Source organism: Achroia grisella, unplaced genomic scaffold (genome assembly GCF_030625045.1).
Source record: "Achroia grisella isolate CSIRO2021 unplaced genomic scaffold, CSIRO_AGI_Agris_v1 utg779, whole genome shotgun sequence".
Taxonomy (NCBI): Eukaryota; Metazoa; Arthropoda; class Insecta; order Lepidoptera; family Pyralidae; genus Achroia; species Achroia grisella.
Window position 1 is genome coordinate 274,637 of NW_026713019.1, and position 24,707 is coordinate 299,343.

The following is a 24,707-nucleotide window of genomic DNA, read 5'->3' on the forward strand; positions in this document are numbered from 1 at the left end:
CTCTCTCTAAAGAACGTAAAATTGCATTTTATGTTATACATTTATTTATTTGTTATTTTATATAACATCAAGTCTTTCTAAGGGTCCAATTAATTAGATTTATGGCTATAGTATAATAGATAAGTTAATTTAAATTAATGTCGGCGACTAACTACTCCCAATAGTAATTTAGACTTGTTCTACTTAGTAGTGAAAATTATACTTTACTTTGTTTTCTTGTTAGTTGATAAGTAATCTGTGGATGAATGGAATATTAATTTCATTTAATCTGTCTATTCTCATTTTGTAGTTTCCGAAGGGTGTAATGCGTGTGTTTTTCATAGTTCCGGATTTATATACTTTATTTTATTTTATCGTAGTATCAGTGATTACGTAGTGTTATTACGAAAATGCATATATGGAAAGCTTTAAAAATATAATGTAACATAAGTGGTTTGTTGTCTATCTTTTATATGGGCGTTGATAATCATGCAAAATGGCCAACGATTGGTGGTCATGTACCTGTTGTTCTGAGGCTTTGACCTGCTGGCTTCGTCTTAAGCTATCACCAGAAGAAATAGAACAGAGATACAGGAGTAAAGAAATCGACAGAATATTGGAAAAAGATAAACAAACATTGCGGCGGCAGGTCAAATTGTTGCTATTAGGGGCGGGTGAAAGCGGAAAGTCAACATTCCTGAAACAGATGAGGATAATACACAAAGTGAAGTTCGAGCCGGAACTTGTGCGGGAATACCAGCATGTGATATACCAAAATATTGTGAGAGGAATACAAGTGTTGGTAGACGCGAGAGATAAACTCGCTATACCGTGGGAAAATCCTAGGAATTTAGACGTGGGGCAGCAGGCTTTACATTTCAATAGTACAGCATCGTTGGATAACAGACTTTTCATGCATTATGCGCCTCATATTCATTCCCTGTGGTTGGATAGAGCCATCAAAAGGGCATACGACAGACGAAGAGAATTTCAATTGGTGAGTAACAACTTATGTTTGCCAAGTAAACAATGGGTGTTAGACCTTTGTTTTGTTTTGAATTGGGATTTACTGTTGCGGTTTTAGATACCTATATACCACTGAGTAATATATTGAACATAAAAGAATTTGTTTTATTTTAAAATTGTGTTCAATAATTAGGATATTTTAGCCTAAGTTATTTTTAATATTTTCAAAATAATTACTTTAATTGCTGTTATAATTTTTTTGTGTATGATTAAAAATAGTGGCTTATTTGATCAGTTTATGACTGTTTTGATCTGATTGTTCTGATTGTTGATCTGATTGATCACTGTTCTGATTGTTATATCAAACATTGACAATCATAAAAAAATACTTTAAAAATTAGGAGTAACCTTAGCAATTAAGAGTCATCGGCATTTATAAAGTCCTCTTCTCTTCTTTACCCTAATTTCAGAAAAGCTAAGTTGACTGGCTTTTCTTTATTTATTATTAAATTGGAATACAATTAAGTGAAAAAGATGAGAAAAACAGATTACAGTTGACAATAATTTCTCAAAATTGTCATAATTTTGAGAAATTATTATCAACTGTAATTATTCATTGTGTTCTTTAAACAATTGACTTTTTAAAGCAAAAAAGGTGGTTGTGATCTAGGTAATATATTTTTGGGCTTTGCTTTAAAACTGCCTAGGGAAAAATAACACCAAAATACAAAATTAATTACATGAAAACTTTTTTATTATTCTCTGTAATTTTGTGATCCTATTGAGGTGCTTATAATAGTCATTTATAATAATGAAAATTAGAAGGAACCATTAGAAATAATATGTGATATAAATAATCATTATTATCAATATTCTGTTTTGACACAAGTATAATAAATATTAACATACATAACATATAAAAAATCTATTCCTTTCTCCTTGTGTTATACAAGTCAGGGAGAGAACTTAGAATTTTTTAATTTAGGTACATTATATAAGATCATCTCATATACATATATAAATTAAGTCAGAATAAATTATTTTCTGCCATCTCTAATTTGATACTAAGAATTGATATACCATAGCAATATGTAAATATATGGGGATAGTAAGATACATTTTTAAATTTATTAGAGAGGACTATATAATATTACTATATTGTTAATAAAGCTTAGTGGCACTGGGTGCATCTTTAATATATAAAAAAACAATATTATAAATGACATTCTGATACTTAGGGGGCACATCCATATTTAAGTCAGACATACAGGTATGGGAGAGGATTAACAAAGAAATATGATGATGAGCTATTGTGACCAGAATTGATGGAGCCAGTACCATAATGTTAAATATCAAAAAATAAATTTTAGTTATCAATATTTTAAGTGGAAACATAACAAATTTTTATAATGTTGTTAGTTTATTAATTTTATTTAATATATTCTAAATGTGTCATTGTAATATATCTATTGTCACAAACTAGGGGGAAGAGTCTCACAAATATGACCATCTGTAGCTTGGGGGGTGAATCATGAAATTAATCCGAGATTATTTATGGGTGGCCTAATTGTCATTGTATGTTTTTAATGTGTGTTACATATTCATATTTAATAAATTATTAAGAATATATTACACAATATAAAACAATAACAAATGATTCATATAAGAAATATAGAAAACAATATGATTGTAGTTCTTCTAGAATTTTTATATTCTACTTATTCTTTTGACTTTATTTCTTTTATGTCAATATGTTTTTATAAAATTGTAGACAAGTGTTCATATTGTATTTATTTATAGGATGTTTACAATAGTAATTTTTTGCCCAGTTAGAGAATCATAGTATCATCATAACTGGGTGTAAAATTGTTATAAAATAGACAGCTAACTTTCGAAAGTAATATTAAAAAACAGAAGGAAAAACAGTATCAAATGTGTGGTAAGGTGATGTTGTAACAAAGATGGGAAAGGATGTATAAGAGGATTATGAGAAAATAAGGAAATAACTGCAAGGCTGGCCCAAAAAGAAATAAAATTCCTTCCATATTTAGTTTCTGAATTGTCTTAAAAAATACAATTAAATTTACTAGCTATACTTCCACTAGAATTTTCATAGTATCTTCTCAGGCTTTTCAGTCCTTCCGAAAAGCCCCACCATTCCTAGGATTTGTGTATATTGAGAGGCCACTACTACATAGTCTCCAGGGTTCCTTGATAAAATATTTCTGACGGATATAGCATATCTATCATTATTGTATTGTGCAGGAAAAAAAGTGCGTCGTTTACCACATCCTTAAATACTATAGTGGTCATCATGTACCTAACATAAAACAGGCATCTTTGGAAGTTTCAAAAGATAATTCTACGTATTATCCGCTTATGCGTCACATAAGCGGATAATACGTAGAATTATCTTTTTATGAATAAAAATAGTTATATTTTCTTAGTTAACAAAATATCATATTATTGTGATGCCACACTATTACAATACAGATATACAATTAAAGCCTTGCGTATGCATGACGCAACCTGCCTATGACTAATCAAATGAGATAAGAAATGTAATTACAATTAATTTATTTATACGAATACCATATCATATTTAGAGAACGTGTTGTGTAGGTTACTGAGGATCCTTCATGCTTTATTAATTCAATCTCACTGCTCGCATGACTTCGGATGAAACTATCCTATGTTCATATGCTACTAGTTTTTGTCCGACCCTTTGTCCTCGTGACAGGGTAAAGAGCAGCTATATGTATTTGTCTATCCCAAATGCTTATTAACAATTATATATGAAATTATTATACATTCTGACGCTGTTAAGGCGTGGAACCGTAACAAACAATAGTATAAATAATATTAAATTAAGATAAGATATCTTACAAGATTACTCTTTAAAATATTAAGTGTGTCTATATGTATGTATGATATAGCAGGCTTAAATGTTACTAAAAACAACATATCGTGTTTGAAATTGTTAAAGATTGATTGATTGACTCACGAATTATCGCTTCTCGAAATTGTGTCCTCTAGGCCTCAATTTTAATCCCGGCCCTCGGGCTGTCACGTGCGTTTTTCCTAAACTAGATGAAAGCATACTACGCCCAATAAGATTAATACAGGCATCTATGTAATATTTATAATGTTGTGGTGCTATAATAATGTAAAAATTATAAAAAAAAATGCCGTACAATAAAATAATATGAGCAGTTATTCTAATTTATTTTGAACTAAGCTATCCATTGATCCTTAGTTTATATTTGGTTAGGTGGTACTCTAAGTTCTTAAATTTGCCTTAGGCATGCCAACCTATCGTCTGCTATTATTCTGCCGACAGATCCTCTTGTAAGTGGAGGATTTTGCCTACAATTACCGTGACGGTCAGTTAGCTTAATTTAAGGTTTTATTTCGATATTCTCTCGCCTCTTACGACGTCAGTAGTGATAACAAATTCATACTGCGTCATCACACGCAGCAAAGCTACACCACATCCAATGCCTGATCCAAGAGCTGTCAAATTTAATGGCTAGACTGTTCTAGGCTACAATAAGCCGGTACAGTAAGAATGTCGATTGCTTTTATATTGTACCAAAGGAACAGCTCCTGTCCTACAATACGAAAGTAACCAAAGTATTTTTTAAAGAAATAATCATATTTATTGTTCCTAAAGTGTAATACCAGTCTAATAAAAAGGGAAATTATTTTAACCCAGTAGAAATTACTGTACTGTGCACTTTGAACTATAGGGGTCAGCTATAAATATTGTGCGAATATGTTTTATGACACGTCTATAAATGGGAGTTAACTATGTCACTTTATCGTGAATTGGATTTACAAGCATTTACATATTTTTAGCTAATTTCGCATTAGACCTGTCAAACCGGCTTTATTACTATGCCTAATCAAGACCTGTTTCTTATCATTATTTGTTTACGATTAGAATATTTAACGTATTCATTGCTAGCTAGAATTGTTTAAACTGTATTATGTATACAGCTATCGAGTCGCCTCGGCTTCACCTGGGTATTTTAATTAATTTACACATTAAAACGAAATTTACACCTAAACCTTCCTCAGGAATCACTCTGTAGATAGATGAAACTCGCTTTTCAAGCTTTTCAAGCTACCACCACGTTTGTACAATAAATCTCCTGGAAGCAGAATCATTTTGTCCTTAGTATGTTAAGTATACTGACTAGTACCTAATCGGTACCCAAGTTGTCCCAGGTTTTATTAAAGTACCAAATCAGTTCTAGAAATAGAATGACAGTACCATGTGGTGTGTGAGTACATTCGCTATAATGAATGCGCATCACATAATAATCGCTAAAACAGATGCAGTTATTCGCAGTACGCCTCTTAAGTAGGTAGGTAATTATTTTACTATACATATTACGAGTGTATGTATATATATTTAAACAAAGGATCGGTGTAGTCTAATATAGTTTTAATGAATGCAGCTTTTAAATAAGAAAATGAATTATTGGCACAGATATATAAAATGCACAGTGGAGAAAAGATATACGTTAAGGATAAAAACGGTCTTGGGGGTGTAGTGCTTTAGCACACCGCTTTACTTGCGATGATTTCTAACGATTCCTCGCACAGCACAGAGATTTGTATTCATGAGTAAGATTGTTTTGTGTTAGTTTGGGTATTTTCAGTTTGATTATATCACAAGTTCTGCTTAGCTTGGGACTACATGACGTTGTACGAATTGTCATTATTTTGTATACTATTTGAACAAACTACTCAATTTGTCCCAGAGATTTCAATTGCGGATTAAAAGTAGTTATTTAAGTGGTAGAGTATGCTGTATTACCACCCGTGGTTATGCAATTGCTTGAAGTTGAGGGTGCTCATAGGTGGCGGTAATTACTTAACATTAGGTGTGCCGCAAGCTTGTTCGACACTTATGCCATAAAAAGAAACTGACTGTTCGCATCACGGATATTACATTGCTTTGTACTGCTTCTGCGTTGGTCTTTTCTCGGACTAGGGGTGTTCGCGACCGATTCCCTGACTCTTGCCTTCGTACCCTGGTTTTCCACTGCCATCTCTTACCCACCGGTACCCACACATACCTCTCTGTATAAAGTCTACTTCGGTAAATTGATTCTTGATGCGGAAATCTTTACTGCTTTATGATAGGCATTGGTATTTCCATAAATTTAATGTGTGATGAGTATATGACTATTACGAAAGAAGGCACTGACTTTTCTATCACCTGTATGCATATATATTTTATGAATCACCGCCAAGTAACGTAATAATTCGAAACAAACATCGGTTTCATAATATGAGATAGTCGATTTCATTAACATTATAGATAACTGTTATCGTCACAAATAAATTAACATGAATTAATATTTTATTATTTGTGTACCTACATACATTATGTTATCTTGAAATTAATATTAAAGATATAATTATACTAATCTATGATCCGGATACATTACATTCTTTGGAATATGACAGTGTTCTTTGATCGCAATAGGCTTTAAAACTTGTCAATAATTTCACTTTCATAAGTGTATGTTGCTATTGCTCTGAAATAAAAAAAAAATGTTTATATCTTTGCATTATGGTACTAAGGTTGTTACAATCTTTCAGTGGAGATGTCCTGTGCGATGAAACTTTTATTTTTCAATTCTTAATTCAATATTAACAGTTTTCCTTTAACTGCTCCATAGGTACCTACTAACGCGGGTTTGGAGTGTTTTCTGCATTGGCCTCCCATTTTTAAGTTCGAATTAAGAAAATTGTTCAAATGAAAAAGACAACAGTTTTATTTATAGCTAGAATTAGTTTATAGTTCTATATATTAACAACAATCTATTCAGTTTCATTCATTTTAATACACAATAGCATAGCGGTTCATTTATTTTTCCCCTTAAATTATACTTTTTGCATCGTGTCGTTACACGTACGTCTTGGCGTAAGCTTTAACCTTGATACTTGCTGAGTTAAAATGCAGCATACATACATAGTGTGTTAATGCCCATTACAATTACTTAGGGCTTAATTATCACATAGCACTACATAGCAAGGTCCTATGATTCACATAATTTGCTCTCGTTTCGTATTCACAACACAGTGGGATGTAATTTTTTAATATTTAGACGATTTATGTGATTTACTTCCTATTTAGTATTACGTGCCAGTATTACTGTTTTTTTTTATTATAAAGATGTTTTTCTAACTTGGTGTAGGTATTTTAATTGTTTGTGACTAAGTTATTATGATTGTTATGTTTATTCTTCTTGTCTTATAGTATTCAATGTGATGACCGACTGTTGTTTCAGTGGTAAGTAGGTACTATATTTTCATTAATTCTATCATTAGTACTTAATCATTCATTTGCTCAATTATTGCGGTTGGTATAATGTAATAGGTCATAATTATATTCTGACTTTTATGTATATACTGTAGGCACAACAGATAATTATTACTTTAAGGCAGTTTCTTAGGTATTCTATTGGTAGGTATATAGACAACAACTTTACAATGTGTGTCGAATGTGTGTCGAATTACATGCGCCAAAAAGGATGGGGATGAAATCGTCATAGGGAACCTCCCTATGATGATTTCACCCCATTGTTAACAAAGTTGGTAAATATGAGTTGAACTATCATAGATCTATTTCTATTATTTTTTAATGGTAGTCAAATATTTTATAGTTTGATTATTGCAAACTAACAAACAAAAAGTATTATAGTCCAAGGAAAAAGCGTACGAAGTCTAAAATTCTTACAATAACAATGATTTATATGGTGTATTTAAGGTCAATGGCACGGTTCGTAAGGTTACATTAAAGTTCTGTAAATTAGTATACATACATATCAATAGGAATATTTTCTATATAGGTAACAAATTAGGAAGAAGGAATTTCTTCATGATTCATTATGAACATCCGTAACACGTGAATCTCTAGTTATTTGCTACAGGTTTTCAAAAATTATACATGATTTATAATTTGTCTTAAATAATCCACAACAAAAGCTCTTCAGACTGCCAGGCACTGTATATAAATAGATTTTTTTAAGAATTTATTTTTAGTACAAACCTTGAATAGGTTTGTTTGAAAATAATATTTAAAGACTAAATCATCCTATATTTTTTTCAAAGAACTCGTAGGTATGCGCCGCATCTTTAGCGGATTCCATTCTTAAAATTAACAATTACTGACTTCCTATCTCGCACATACGATGGCGATAGAAAAAACAAACTAATATACAATTAATTCTGTTCCAACTTGACCATGGTTTCAATTAGTGCAACGAGATTAAAAGCAATCTTTTTATTTATTTTATATCCACAATACATCATTCTGGTTTCGCCAAGACTGGGAGTGAGTAATTTGGTGACGTCATAGATATAAACACATGACTAAGTTCGAATCGAAACCTGGATTCTGTACGGACTCATCTGCTAACAGTGGGAGGCGGGGTTCACACAATTAGCCATCCGGTTTTCAACGTAGGCATTCCGGTTTATTTGACCACTCGACCGGTTTTCGTATAACGCCCCGAATAGCTAAAGTATCCGGTTATTTAGAATTGCAAATGTACGATCTCGACCAAGGTAAATTAGACCCAGTTTAGACGTAACATGCAGTGTAAAATTACGTCACAATTTTATTGCTATAATTCGTGACATGGGTTTATTTGGACTTGGAGTAATTTGATTTGTACTATTTTATTACTTACAGTGTTTTGAGTTGTTTATTGCAAAATTTTAATAGTTAGCAGTTATGTTGAAATTATATGTCACATAGTTTGGTCATGATATCTTGGTATTAACAAAATGTATCCGAAACTAAACTTGGAGATTCAACAAGTTCTCGGTAATCATTTACACGTTCTTAATACGAATTTACTTTGGCATCCATAGTAAGTTCCGGCATCTATCTCTGTAGACTGTATACTAGACAAACATCACTTAACATTACTTAATAGGGCCTCCTTGGGCTTGTGCATATTGAGCGGAATATAAAGCGGCAACGCTCTTCTCAATTCTGCCATCTGTGTTCAGGACGGGATCTGTAATAATCTTATTCACAGTTATAATATTATATTGTATAGTAATTGTTCACCACGTACCTTTTTATGAATTTGTTTTTCTTATTGTCTTTATTTTATATAGAAAAATATATTGTAATGTCATTCTTTCTTATTTTATCTGTGTTTTATTCTATACATATTAAATATACTATTTCTTCCTACAAACCGCCGTCTTTCCATAATTGTAATCACCAGCATAATAATACATATACAACTCCTTCGCCCATAGTAGTGTTTTTTTCTATTAACGGCTTTGATTGTTCGTGATTTTGTCCCTAAAATGCTCTACTTTGAGTGTAAACCGACAAATCTCGGGTGGAGGCTAGTTTTCTATACATTTCCTAGTTTACTACACATTGTTGTACTCTGGTTTGATGTTCAATGGCATTAACACAACACTCCGAGAATTCCACATCCTTAGAATATTGATGAACCTGTTATGCCCTTACCTGTGCAGATGTCTAACACGATGGTGGCCACTTACCACAAACCCGCTTGGATATTCATATTTAAAAAATATAATGTTTTTATGTTGACGACCCCTGTAGCAGTGTGGTTAAACACGTTGCCCCGTTCGAGTATGTATCGCGGCCGGCGTAATATACACAGGAAATGTGCTCTACTGAAGTAGATAGTTCGATGTACAGATTTTTCGTACGCATATCGCTCTCATAAGGAATTTTAGTTAAAGAATTTGATGATCTTTCTATAGGAGTTGAAATGGATAATTAATAATAACAATCCAGGACAATTCAAATACGTAATGGGTACCTGACAACAGATCGGAATACTTATAATCATTTTTTCCTTAAATACATACATCGAGGTATCACACTCAATTTTGCATAGGGCCATATATAAAATTTTTGTATATACATTGTATGTAAATGTTTGTGTAGGCGGGTCAGATGCAAATAAAAGAAATGTACTGAATTATTATAACATTTTATTTATTTAATTATATAGTATATAACACGGTTGTTAAAATCACATTGCTATCGCGGGCCATATCTTTGACATAACTGACATACATAATACACATAAAAAACACCTAGACTAATACAATTAATCATACTCATGAATATAAATCTTGCATACTGAAAGGTATCGAACCAGCGACCATCAGAAGTAAAGCGGTGAGTTAATCCGCTAGACCACCAAGGTTGTCAGAGGAATGGTAAAAGTCGTGTATAAATATGAATATGTATATCAATAGTAGACTTTACACAAAGTTGTCTGATTATTAATTTGTTTCACTCACTTCAAAATTCAAGTAGCTTGTGATTGAGGGTATTATGCAGAAGGCAGCACTTACACAATAGGATATACCCTAATAACCATAGTACACCTTATGTGTTGATATTCATGAATACTAAGGTAGCATGCATATGTACTTAGAGATTTCACTTTTACTGTGACTAGAATATTAAACAAGATGATATCGAAAGTTATATGATAACTATTGCTTCTTATACATACAAAGATAGGTATCACAAAATATATTTTAACATCTCATGTATCAATATCATGTGGTCATGTATTGTCAATTAAGAGGATCAAGGTTATTTCTCTGTATCCTTTAATTTCACTGCCAAATTCTCAGAAATTATTTCTCTATGTACCCTAGAAATAGGGTACAAAGAGAAATAAATTTGGTATATAATCGTATATAGGCAATATAGACAAATATGTATTAAATTTAATAGTTAGACAAAATTCATGTCCACTTGCGACCATCGGGGGTCGCGGGTTCGATTCCTAGCACAGACCACATATTTGTATTTATAAGTATGATTGTTTGTATTAGTCTGTTTTTCTATTTATATTACGTATGTGTATTTATAAAAATAAAGTATCTAATATTTATATATCAATTGTCTAGTATCTATAACACAAGCTCTGCTTAGCTTATGACTATACAGCGCTGTGTAAATTGTCGTAGGGTTATAATTATTATTATATATTATTATCTATATCTATACTAATATTATAAAACTGAAGAATTTGTTTGAACGCGCTAATGTCAGGAACTACTGGTTTGAATTGAAAAATTCTTTTTGTGTTGGATAGTCCATTTGTCGAAGAAGGCTTTAAGCTATATAACATTACGCTAGGACTAATAGGAGCTGAGCTGCAATGAAAAATATTGCAAAAGGTGGTGAAATGAAACGCAGACGAAGTTGCGCGTGTCAGCTAGTTAGGTATATAAACAGTATACCTACTTTTGCATTTTGTCTCTGGTATTTTTAATTACTCAGGTATTCACAGTCTTCTTAGCTTGTTCAATGTATTTGTATATATACTTTTGTAATACCCATTGTTCAAAGTCAATGTCCATATAATGTAATACACTTATTCATAAAACACTGCCTTTGTGGCTCTTATCATCAAGGAATTTTTATAGCCTTTGGACAGGGGAAATAAAAAATGTTTTATAACTGACTATATAATTAAACTCGTTTTTTTACATGTAAAATCCTATTTAAATGTTTCTCTTATGGTATAAATGAACTATCTTTTCGCCATGAAATAATATATAATGAAATGTAATTGTAAGGTAAATTAAGCCATTTTTATTTCTCAATCGGACTAGAGTAGATTTATTTATTTATTTTCGTAACCAACCAAAGCACATACAATATTATAGTAAGTATAGATAGATATTTCATTTATTTAACATTTACACACGCACATATTTTACGACATAGTGCTAGGAAACAAAAGTATTCAAAAATAGAAGAAGCAAATTCAATATATGGATATAAAATTCTTTCCTAGTTTAATCATTTCGTGTAGAATAATATGGAATCCTTTGAGTTTTATTCCTTTATTATTCTGTAGACTATAGTAGTACAGTACAGTTAGTATATAGTAGAAATATAATAGGATTTCCTATGTGATTAGAAATTAAGAATTGACATAATATACCTTATGTCGTTTCTTATAAGATAGGAAATGAATAAGCTTATACCTGGGTACTGTAAACCAAAATATCCATACTTGAGTTCATATAAATTAATTGCCTCTATCCAGAACCTTCTTATCACATCGCGGAGGTCGTCGAACATGTACCCCACCGTTTCTATACACCTACTGGTAGTAGTAATTATTTTTATGTAATTACGCAACTCTAATCTATTGATTATTAGTTTATAACGTAACTACTAATTAGTTTTGTGATGTTAATATAGTATATGTTCTATCTGCGTAGGTTTAGTTTTATTCAAAAGTCATGGCATGTCATCGAGGCTATTAATATAGCATGTCTTTTAAAACCACCGGTATCACTTACATCGTGAATGCCATTTGCCACAAAAAATCTACTGTGCAATATGCACTAACCACACCTTATTGACATTATTTTTAACGTTATTTATATTATAACTACCGACCCGTCCCGGCTTCGCACGGATGCATTACAAATCTCTGAATTTCTTTGCTACAACAAGCATGTATTACACATATAAACCTTCCTCTTGAATTACTTTATCTAATGCTGAAAACTGAATTAACATCCGTTACGTAATTTAAATGATATAAGCGAAAGAAAGTGGCGATTACTTTGTTTCATTCTATGTGAGGAGCCAATCAATTATCAACTCCTTATCAACAGTATGATTTCTAAAAATTACGGAAGCACAATAATTAAACACCTGTTAAATGACTACCATCCGTTATCTGGATTACACAGTACATACATTGCACATTGCACTTTTTTGTTTCATAAATCGTCGTGATAATAATGTAATTTTTGTCAAGAATCTCTGTAGCCGGCGTGAGGCATAAGTCTAGTTATGAGGATGATAAGATGAATATGAGAACAGGTCAGTTAGCCTATCGTGACAAATTAACCAAGAATTTAATATAATGGTGTCTAGAGGAAACCGCATGGAGGTCAATCTGACATGGTACATTGCTAACAATGGGCTCATGAGTCCACATTACTAATACTAGCTAGAGTATACTATCGCTAGTTACTTATAAATCTCATATTTAGTACACACTATTAATATATATTGACTAAACATGTATAATTTAATGGTAAATTTTGGTGGTCTGCTCGTGACCACGCCTAATGTAACCTAGTTTTTTGTCGAAACGTCGAGTGAGGTAAATAAATCATTTATTATCAAATTATTCATGATGGGCCTGACCAACTATATTAATACTGTTACAATGGTCGGTAATATTATAGATGGCGATTATACACTTATCCCTCTGTATAACCTTTAGAATGGTTATGCATGAGCGGTACAGCAAGGGCATATGACTATGTTATGGTCAGGGTACTATTCAAGTATATAGGCGATAGTTGGCTGATTTTTAATAATGGATGATATTGGAATGGTGCACCCGCCTGCGCTAACGGTTTACACTGACGGGGCACCAGTGGAGAATGATAAGATGAATATGAGGTCAGGTTAGTTGACCATCGAGGGAAATTCTCCAGGAATTTAATTTGATGGTTTGCAGAGGGGACCGCTTTGAGGTCAACCTGACATGGTACATTACTACCATTGGGATAATTTGTCCACGTTACCAGTAATCCTCTTCCCCCTATTGGTTTGTTGTAAACTTGTTTCCTATTCCATTTACATTATAAAATGGAATCCATTGATATTGCAAGCGTTCACGAGTTAAGGCATTTGCTTATTGTCTTATGCATATGCATGCTCTTTAACATATATTAAATTCATCATCGTTTATTAAATTTCAGAGCGACTCAGTGAGTTACTTCTTCGACGACTTGGAACGCATAGCTCGGCCGGACTACGTGCCATCCCACCAAGACATCCTACATTGCCGGAAGGCTACCAAAGGAATCTCGGAATGCACAATAAACATTAACAACGTACCGTTCGTATTCGTGGACGTAGGTGGGCAGAGGACGCAGCGGCAAAAGTGGACGCAATGTTTCGACTCTGTCACGTCGATATTGTTTCTGGTGTCATCCTCGGAGTTCGACCAAGTTTTGTCAGAAGACAGGTAATATATTTGCTGTTTTTTCATCATACAATCAATAAAACAAAATATTTTAATTCATGTAGGTCATAGATTCTTATCAGATGTCAAACCTATCGTCAGTTAGGACTACTCTCGAGTTAGTAGTTCAAGTCAAGAACTGACAAGAAACTGAGCTCTTATTCTTTTCAAATGAGCTTATACAATATTTATGAACATACAGATTCATATTTAACTTAATGTTCCTCCTGATGGAATGTGATAACAGTCTCCTATGTTTATGAATAGCATCATAGACATGACATAAATTATAAGCGCTGTGCTTTGCTATTCGTAAAGACTAAGCTCTAGAATCTGTAATGCAACTGCTATATCTTATATTTTACGCTTTCCAATGTTTATAGAATTAATAGAGCAATTTTGTACATAGTAGCCAACTTCATTTCAAACAGTTCTCTATCTCTTTGTGTCCAGTATATTAGTAGGGAATTGTTAGTAATTGGCACTAGTTACGCTATTGCTAGGAATGTTGGTATCTATCAATTCTTATTGAATTCGTCATAATGGCTTAATCTTTATCATCCTCTTTCACTTCAGTTATTGTATATAATACAAAGTAGTGTAAAAATATATCTATTGCTAGCAATGTTGGTATCTTTATCAATTCTTATTGAATTAGTCATAATGGCTTAAGTTTAAGACTTGATTTCTCATCCTATCCTCTTTCACTGGTGCCCAGTCAGGAGTCAGCGTATATATAATACAAAGTCCAAGCGCAGAAGTGTAAAAATATATACATGTAACAAAAAGGGAACAATTGAGTGGGTCGCTCTGCCCAACTGATAAAAGATTCCAGTAGAGGCTTTTTTCTACTAAATTAATCACTTGTACTCACTAAACCAGTCCGGAAAAGTCGGCGCTTTAGCTCATCAAATATGGATTTCTTTCACTATTCCTATTAAACACAATTTACGTTTTCTACGAAAGACTAAAGTTATTGTAGCCACGATGGTTTATGTACGTTAGATGGAATCTAGGTGATTGACAGCACTCCGCTACGTTGTTTATAGACGCGGCGAATCTCAAGAATTGTTTTTTGGTCGCAATATGAAAATTTGCTGGCGGTCTTGTTTGATGTTTGATCTTGCACAGATATAGGAGTATGACATTAAGTATTGCGTGCGTGGTCTTGTTTTCGATGTATTCGGCAGGTATTAAATGTAGATTTATTAAGGTATTTGAAACGATATATTTAAAACTACCAGAGTCTGGGACTACATATAACCGTTTAACTTTTTTTTTTGTAAACCATATCGGTAATAAAATTAACTCAACATTATAAGTGATGCTTAAAAATATAATTACGCACCGCAAACAGATTAAGGCAAAGACAAACAGACAAAAATATATAAGTATATAATTGTTACGATTACTGTATAGGGTTCTATTACGCTGAAGAAGTCCCTCCATGAAGATTTTTCTGAAATATCATTCATGGACAGTATCTATCACTTGCTATTTTGTACAGATTTTCGTTGCATCAACAGCAAATACTATAGTCTTCAAATTATCTTGTTGCCCGTGATACAACTAATGCGTTGTATTTCCTGAGCACTAAGATGTCATGCCTCTCATCCTGTACATTCAGTGTCTAATCTCACAACCAAAACATAAAATTTTTTTAGAATTATATTAAGGTTTCTCAAGTACGTGAGGCTCCTGGTGTCTTAGATATCCATAGGCTACGGTAACCGTTTACTATCAGATGGGCCGTACGCTTGTTTGCCACTATCGTCGTATAAAAAAAAAGCTCGCAATACAAATTTGAGGACTGAGAAATTTGATGACAAGAGATAAGACTTTTTGGAAATTCCATTTCGATCAGATAACTATATAACTATGATAATTTATGTTTAAACCTGTGCTTCACGTGAAATTTAATGCAAAATAAACCGATTCCAGTCTTCAAAGGATGATAGTAAATGATTTATCTACTATTCAGATCGGATATTATAAATTTTTAATAGACTCGCAAGATTTACGCGCTCGTAAAAATTGGCCGGCTTTGAGATATTGCTAATAAATAAAAATAAACTTTATCGTAAACTTAGCATCGAGCACAGTAAATTTGCGGTTACACAAGACGCTGGTTATTCAATTAAATACTATCTTAGGGCACTAAATTTGTAGTTTTAAACAAATAATATACATTTTTAGAGTTGTTACCACAAATGACGTAATATTTACAACATTAAAATTAATAATATGGTTTAGACAAATTGAGTTTAGATATTATTATACGAGTGCTTATCCTCGCTGTGAATATGTGAAGGTTTAATAATCAGTATATATATACACTGATTATAAATTATTGGCAACCCTTTCTGCAGGACATATATTAAATAACAATAGAATTTCTTGTTCCTAATCATCGTTAAGTCATTAATTTGTAAATAAATAAAAGTTATGAAAGAATAATGTTAATTAAAATAAATGCAGTTTGACTAAATTTGCGTTTGAAATACAGCTGTTGGCTATCGTTTATAGAATGGTGTTATAAGAGAATGAATTACATTGTTGCTTAAATAAAGATCTATTTACTTGCTTGGAAGAATTTTCGTATAAAATAATTATTTTTAAGTAATTTACCGGTTATATGAAGTTATATGGTAATAATATTATATTAACACTGCCTTTAACAGGAAATGCATATAATTAGCACCTTGTGTACTTAGCACATTTGAATATGGCGTCGTTAATAGTTAACACGGCCTCTCATTACCCCATTCGGCATAAAAGTCGTGAAAATCTTCAATATTATTATTGTTGAAATATACTATTATTTTAAAAGTAAATTCTGTTATTGTTTGTGTGTATGTAATGATTCAGAATGACATCCGGCGATTGATACAAGGTCGCACCCATGAGCCATTGTCTGTATGTAGAAAAAAATCGTCCGCCTCTATATATTTATTTGCTGTAATATATGTACGTTAACTATGGATAATGTTCTCAGAAGGTTAACAGTAATAGATTAATATGTGAAGCAAAAACTTTGAACCTCTTTTCACGAAAATTGCGCGGACGCATGAACGGCGGTTGCTGGAAATTGCTTGACAGAGGAATATAAAATTTTGCACACTTATACTTTATAGAGAAGGAGTGCAACATGCAAATATTTTTTTAAATTATACTTAATAATACATTAAATCAATAAAAATATATTAATAAATTGAATGAATTTAAATTTGTTTTATATATTTTTATTGATTTCTCGATATTTTGGCAGTGTTACGCGTGGTCTTCACGGTTGAAACACTGCTGAAATATCGGGAATTTAATAAAAATAAATAAAACGTGATAATATCCCGTTTTTCCTAATATACGTATAAATAATGACTGCGTCACATTTTAAACAGTATAATACATTTAAGTTCAAAACATACTGATATTATTTACACAAATAAAATTAAATAGTCGTACATACTCGTATATAAGTGAATCGATTCTCTATTTATTTTTTATGATTTTTTATATTTGTTTATATCAATCCGTACAAGATTTGTATAAAAGAAAATATTTAAAACTCGTAAGACCAAAATGAATAAGAGTGTATTCAAAAACGTCCATATAAAAAAAAAAAGAATTGTTGATGGTCAGATTTGGTGTTATGTTTTTAATTAGTGCACCGAGAAACCTAGGAGGTAATTTAAATTTGTTACCTTGTCTTCCCCTTCTGTTATTATTTGGTATTATCGGTATTAATGTATTTATATGTTGCCCAATGAACTGTAGATACGCTAATATAATGATAATGATTACACCCTAGACCCTAGTTATCATGATTGAAATCAACTATATATTAAAAGTAATTTTCGAGAGATTAAATAAAAAGCCGCTAAGATTGTATCGATGACATATTGATAAGGTTCCGTAGGTATAAACTTTTGGATTTTGTAATTCTTCACGACTTAAATTAACGATTATTATTAACTAGCTGACCCGCACAACTTCGTCTGCGTTTCATTTCACCACCTCTTGCAATATTTTTCATTGCAGCTTTGCTTCTATTTTTAGTAGCGTAATTTTATATTTTATAGCTTAAAGCCTTCCTCGACAAATGGACTAGACACAAAAAGAATTTTTCAATTCGAACCAGCAGTTCCTGTGATTAGCGCGTTCAAACGAACAAACCCTTCAGCTTTATAATATTAGTATAGATTGTATTGTATTGTTTAAGGAGAGACATTAGATTATTTTATTTATCATATAATATTAATAATAATAACTCTGGACAAATCACACAGCGGCATATTTAGTCCCAAGCTCAGTAAAACTTGTCATGTGGATATTGGAGAACTGATATAAATACTTTTTTTTTGTAAATATATATACATAGAAAACACACAGATCAGACAATCATACTCATAAATACAAAATGTTAGTACCATGCAAGGAATCGAACCCGCACCGATCGGAAGAGGCTGTGTGAGGCCAGCCAAGTCGTCAAAATATATTGGCATATTTGGCACATTTACCATATATAGTTTATATATGTAGTATATACAGTGCAGAATGCTATTTCTTCTATTAATTTAAGCAGTTAAAATACATTAGTTCAATAAAAAAAAAAACTGTGTTTCATGTTATTGAGGATGACTTTAATAATTTGTCTGTAGTCTTACTGAATGTTAAATTAATTATAGACAAATTTCGACCACCGGGAGGTCTTTATTAATAATAAATACACTTATGATTAGCTGAGCTATATCACATATATAGTTTATACTGTGCAAAGGAGATATTTCGTTTATGCATGAGCGGGCTACATGGGATGTGTAGTGGCGTTTCGTCTTCTGATTGGCAAAATCTGTAAATTCTTAAATATTGCCGTAGTATGATAAATACTTTATGACTTGTATAATATGATTGTAATTAGTAAAGAAAAAATAATAACTCTGTGACTGTTACTACTACTGTTAAGTACTCTTGAATCTTGATACTAACGCTATTATCATGTAAGAGGTCAATGGCCTTCCTATCTTCCTATTTGCTTTAATAGTGACCTAATCATACCATACAGTTATAACAAAACCCTATTTATACAAGCCGATGATTATTCTCACTTGATTTAGATAAATTATGCGCATAAATGGTCATAGAATTCTGTACAGTCGGCACCATAAATATATTTTTTTCTGTTAATGATGATGGTATCGTGCTTCCGTTTGCACTAACGGTATACGCTAAAGGACACCAGTATTAGATAAATATAGACAAAGCAGCCGATCCCACAAACATTGTTTGGTTATATAAATTAAAACCGCTATTAAAAAATAAGAGTTGGTTATAGAAGAGTGAAAATTTTGAGTCGTGTTTTATAATGCCACATTATAAAAAAATAAATTAAAATATGTATGTCCAAAAAATTCAAAAATATGTTACGAGGTATGAAAAATTCCTCAGCCGATTCCTCAGACTTATTGAATATGTATATAAAATTTCATAAATAGGTCAAGCCGTTTTGGAGGAATATGGTAACTAACATTGTGACACGAGAATTTTATATACATATTAGATAAGTTGAGTATCAAATAAGGGCAAGTTTCAAGTAAAGCTTTTACTGTCCGTCGGTTTAGAAATTTTTGGTTTAAATTGCTAGGGAAAACAATAATAGTCTAAATCAGTTATTAAACTTAGAGTTTTCATTTAATTTACTTCCGTCGGTTTTGAGAACCAGCAGTTTAATTCAGATTCAGTATTCAGTGTTTTCGGCAGTTGGTTGAAAATAATATAAACAGTAGGTAGTAATTAATATTTAATAATTTATGCTACTCTTCCTATGTTAATGTAACTGCAAGGTTATTTCAGTAGGAAGCGTTGTTGCTAAATAATTAAATAATTGTACCCGACATGGCGAATATTTAACTTTTTCTGTAATTATCTAGTTGAGTAAATACTTCTATTAAAACTAAATTATTTATTATGAATTTTTTATATTGCATTTTGTAGGCTATTTGATTTCTAGGTAAATAGTACATTATAATATTGGATAACAGACGTGTGATTGAGTTTCCATGAGATAGAGAGAGACAAATATAGACGACACAGTCACCTATTTATTAAATTAAACCTGGCAATACTTGTCTTGAACATTGTATTGATGTTATAAAAGATAGGTACTTATTAACAAAGTTTGCGGCTGTACGGTCTAAGGATCTTTGCCTATTCCATCACTGAAAAGGAGATGGACGAATATGAAAAAAAAAAACATTAATAAAGTTTGCATTACCGTATGTCGATGTCTGTCGATACCGGTCGATAATCCATTTAATTGCACAATTGGGGATGACAGTCATAAAGGTCATTTATTTATTTACATTTTAATCTCATTTCAGAAAAACAAATCGTCTTGAGGAAGCGTTGAACATCTTCGACACAATCGTCAACAACGTTAACTTCAGAGGCATCTCCGTGATCCTATTCTTGAACAAGTCTGATCTGCTTGCGAAGAAAGTCGCCAGCAACGAGACGGATATACGCTGGTACTACCCCCAGTTCGCCGGGGACCCGCACAATTTACGCGACGTACAAATGTACCTGCTCAATATGTTCGCAAATGTCCGCAGGGAACCAAAGACAACCCTCTACCATCACTTCACCACGGCCATAGACACACACAACATAGAGGTGGTCTTCAACTCAGTCAAAGACACAATCCTCAATCGCAACTTAGAATCTCTTATGCTGCAGTGACAAATGCAGCGGTGTTAATGTTTTTTTATGAGATTTTTATGGGTATAGTGAAATTGTGATAGCCGTACGCAATTAATGATCGTCCAGTTTTCAACTGTATTGTCAGAACAGCATAATAGTTAGCACATTTGAAAAGACAAGTTGTGATGGTAGTGGAACGTCGGCCGTTTTGTACCAAACGCTCGTAACGTGACAGACATTTAATTATGTTTGGTAACTTATGTGTATAGATTATCATATTGTAATGATAAAATTTGTATATCAATATATTTATGACCAAAAAGTTAGATTTTGCACGTGAAATATAATATAATGTTATTATGATCACTTTTGGACAACTTTAAGTATATATCTACGTATGTAGTCGTATATATATACGCACAGGGGACTGTAATAATTAAATTGTAACACATAGATTCGATTTATTGCTCGTGTATATATAGTGGGTATATAGTGACATCGAGGGGGATTACTAGAGTTGTATATAGCATGATAAGTACAATGGATAAGACATAGATATCTAGTTGAATTCCTCATGAATATACAATATACCCGCCCTATATACACATTGGACTGTTTTGTATACAATTCATAATATAGCACGTTATACCTAGTCTAAATTTAGAATTGATTGAATAATAAAATTTCCAGTATATATATAAAAAAAAAATATCCTCGTAGTCGTTGTTGTAAGATTTTATTTTCTACAGTTTAATGGATTAATAATTGGTTCTTTATATTACAGTGCCAATTTCGTTACTACACGGCCATTAGATTAATTGATTTTTTATATTAATATCAATTAGATAAGTCACAAATTTGCTCTAATAGGGTGCCACGAAGCGGGGAACATGGTCATGTTCTTTGATTATGGGAAGACTTTTTGATACGATATCTCCCTACTGGGAATAAAAATGTACATAGAATCGAGAATTCGACTACACTGTGATTAAATTTTGTAAATCGTGTTAGGCTGTAAACAGCAACGAAAACTTTATATTTGTCACTGTTTTATGAAACAATGGTGACGTTTTGACGAACATGTAACCGCTCAAACGTTTTTGAATTTTTTGATAATTACAATAGAATACTTTTTACAATGCCGTTCAGGTTTTTACGATTCGTTTTGCGATAGTACACTTACGATGTATTCCGTCCCTTGCACAGTTGAACGCTCGTAGTCTCACTAGCATCTACTTGTATGACTGTATCTCGTACTATGGGCACAAAGTTGTTTTTTTTAATACTTATGTAAATGTGAAGTGATCCTATATTGTTTACGGGTCGGGTGATTTATGATCTGATTTGGAAATTTTATTTTATTTTTATATGAAAGCATAATTTTCGATCATAATAATTTAATGTTTAAGTCGTAAGCTTTAGTGTATTTATTTGGATAATTAGATTATTAATGATTATTTTAAATGATGTCTCTATTTATTCATTTGTAAATTTTTTATATTATATGGATTACGGCTATGTGTAAATACCTCCTAATTTTACAGTTGTATTAGCTTTTATCCGCGGAGTACGTCGCATTTTCCTAATTGATTCTTATTATTTTTTCGCCTGAAAACATACGTTATTTTAATAGAATTTTGATTTATTATTCTATACGACCGATATTATTAAATTGTATGTAAATACGCCATCTATTGTCTCTCATTTGTTTGTTTTCAACTGAATAATATCAAGGCCTGGTGGACGGGTTCTACAGGAGTGATAAAATGCATTTAGTAGTGCCATTGTGTGGTGAGAAATTTGTTGCCACAAAAACTTATTCCAGCTGAAAATCCGAGCTGAACCGTGAAACTGTTTCAAGTTATACTGATTCGAATACAATGGTTTGTTTTGTTTTAACCAGTATTTTTATTTTTTAATAATTATTTGGCTATTATTTTGGTAAGTTCTAAATACATAGGTTAAACCTAATTTTTACCTAATGTAAACCAATTTAAAAGGCGTCACAAAGAAAAAAAATTTTACTAATTAACCAACCACTAGAAAATGATTTTTTAAAATATAATTTCGTGTTTGTATCAAATAGCTGTCTGTAGAGACAAAATGCTACAAGAAGTTACACGAATAATATTGGTTAAGTGTTCGAACAAATATTCTGCTCACTTCTGTAAGATAGAAAATAGAAAGTAGACATTTTTAATACACTCAGAACTAACATAAATGATACCAAAGGTCAAATTAAGGAGAGTTCGCTATAGCGCTTGTAACTTGAATGATTGTTAGTTACCTGTTAATCTAATTCCTATGCTCGTTCAGGAAAGGTGCGGAGGCGATGTTATGGTGACATAGTGTAGTTGTATGTTTTTATCCAGAGTTTATGATAGGAAGCAATAAAAACAATACAACCCTTATCGGGTGGAATAGTATAAATTTGTATAGGAATTGCATAGTTTTGTATATGGCAGTGGCATTGTTAGAATAGGTGTACTAGGGATGGTTATAATATCGAGGATGTCGAAAACTATTAAAATGGATAAGTCTGATAAATGTTAGTACATAGATAGATGTAGGTATGAAAATAACATTTTGGGTAAATACCTAAGCGACAGACTCATAGAGATACAAAATAAGAACAATACGTCAATTGTTTTTGTTTTTGTACTTGTGTTTTATTTTTGGAAGCTTTATTCGCATTTGCATATTATCTCTGTATGTATGAGCTTGTATAGATTAACTGGAAAATAACTACAGACTCGGTTTGAAATCAACTTTTTTATCTAATGGGTTAGTCTGTCAATTTTCATTCAAATCGATTTAGAGATTTAGTGTAGAAATGTAATGAATAGACTGACAAAGTGATAGACAGAATGAGCTATTTTGATTGTTATCATCATTCCTCTTATCATCGTCAACATCATCATCATTTTTATTACTTAAGGAAGGGTTAAAGTTACAAGCGCTATTATGAATGTCCTGAGAGGCATAATACTTACAATTAAAATGGTAGCCATAGTGACCATAGACAAAGTAATGGAATAGATTTTACATCGGAAATAGAATTGTACTTTATGGAGGTAAATTAGGAATGTCGACATGTGTTTGGAGGCTACGTCGGATCTAGATGGCTATTGAAATGGGCAATTTGAATGCCGATTGAATTTGCGTGTGTTGGGTACTCATAAAATCTGTAAATACTCTAAACATGACTTAAGAATTATTTAATTATACATCTCTTCGCAGTCGGAATAGTGTCACAACTAAAAAATGAAATTGGCGCGAAAAGTTTTTTGACGTACGCCAATAAATTGTGTTTTGAAATTTGCATACAGAAATTTTTCACTTTTTGCTTCTTAAGCGAAACGATTATGTTAACACTGATTACGGTAGTATGATGTAGTGTAATAATCTGAAAATAGTAGCACAATAATAATCGATTTTAATATTTTTTTTTTAGTTTTGACACCATTTACGCGAAGAGATGATATAAAGTTAGGAACATCACTGCAATATCCTGAAATAATAATGTAGAGATAGGCAAATAGAATCTCTATTTGCTTATCCAAAAATAGAAATTTTTGATACGATTATAGGAAAATAGTTACAATATCCTGGTATAAATGATGTTAAGACATGTATGTACACATAAAAAAATCATTTTATATTTTCTGGTGAAACATAACTCTGTCTATGTTTTATTATAATAAAATAGCCTGCTATGCTATGCTATGCACATTATGCTTGAATATTTAAAAACAATATAATTAAGAAATGTAAAAAAAATCGTTTTTGGAATATATGTTATATTCAACCGTTTTAAGGGAAGCCATCACTATACTGACCTGTAAATATAATCCAACTCTATGATATTTATTATAACGTCGTGATGGAATTGCAGTGATTTTCTTAAAAGAAAATCGATCGATTAAGAAGTATTAACAATTGTGATTGGCCAAATTTGTACCCAAATACCACTAATATACTCAGAGAATACTACAGAATTGCTAAATATAGTTATCG

The 24,707-nt window shown here is 31.8% G+C and overlaps 1 protein-coding gene across 1 annotated transcript; it reads left to right on the plus strand.

Annotated features, from left to right (window-relative positions):
- The first annotated feature begins 241 nt into the window (after positions 1-241).
- Positions 242-22,897, plus strand: LOC131850739 (guanine nucleotide-binding protein subunit alpha homolog). Its single transcript, XM_059201086.1, has 3 exons — positions 242-976; positions 13,729-13,997; positions 20,372-22,897. Exons 1-3 carry the CDS (start codon positions 476-478, stop codon positions 20,727-20,729), a joined length of 1,128 nt encoding a protein of 375 aa, XP_059057069.1. The 5' UTR covers positions 242-475; the 3' UTR covers positions 20,730-22,897.
- Positions 22,898-24,707: the final 1,810 nt, after the last annotated feature.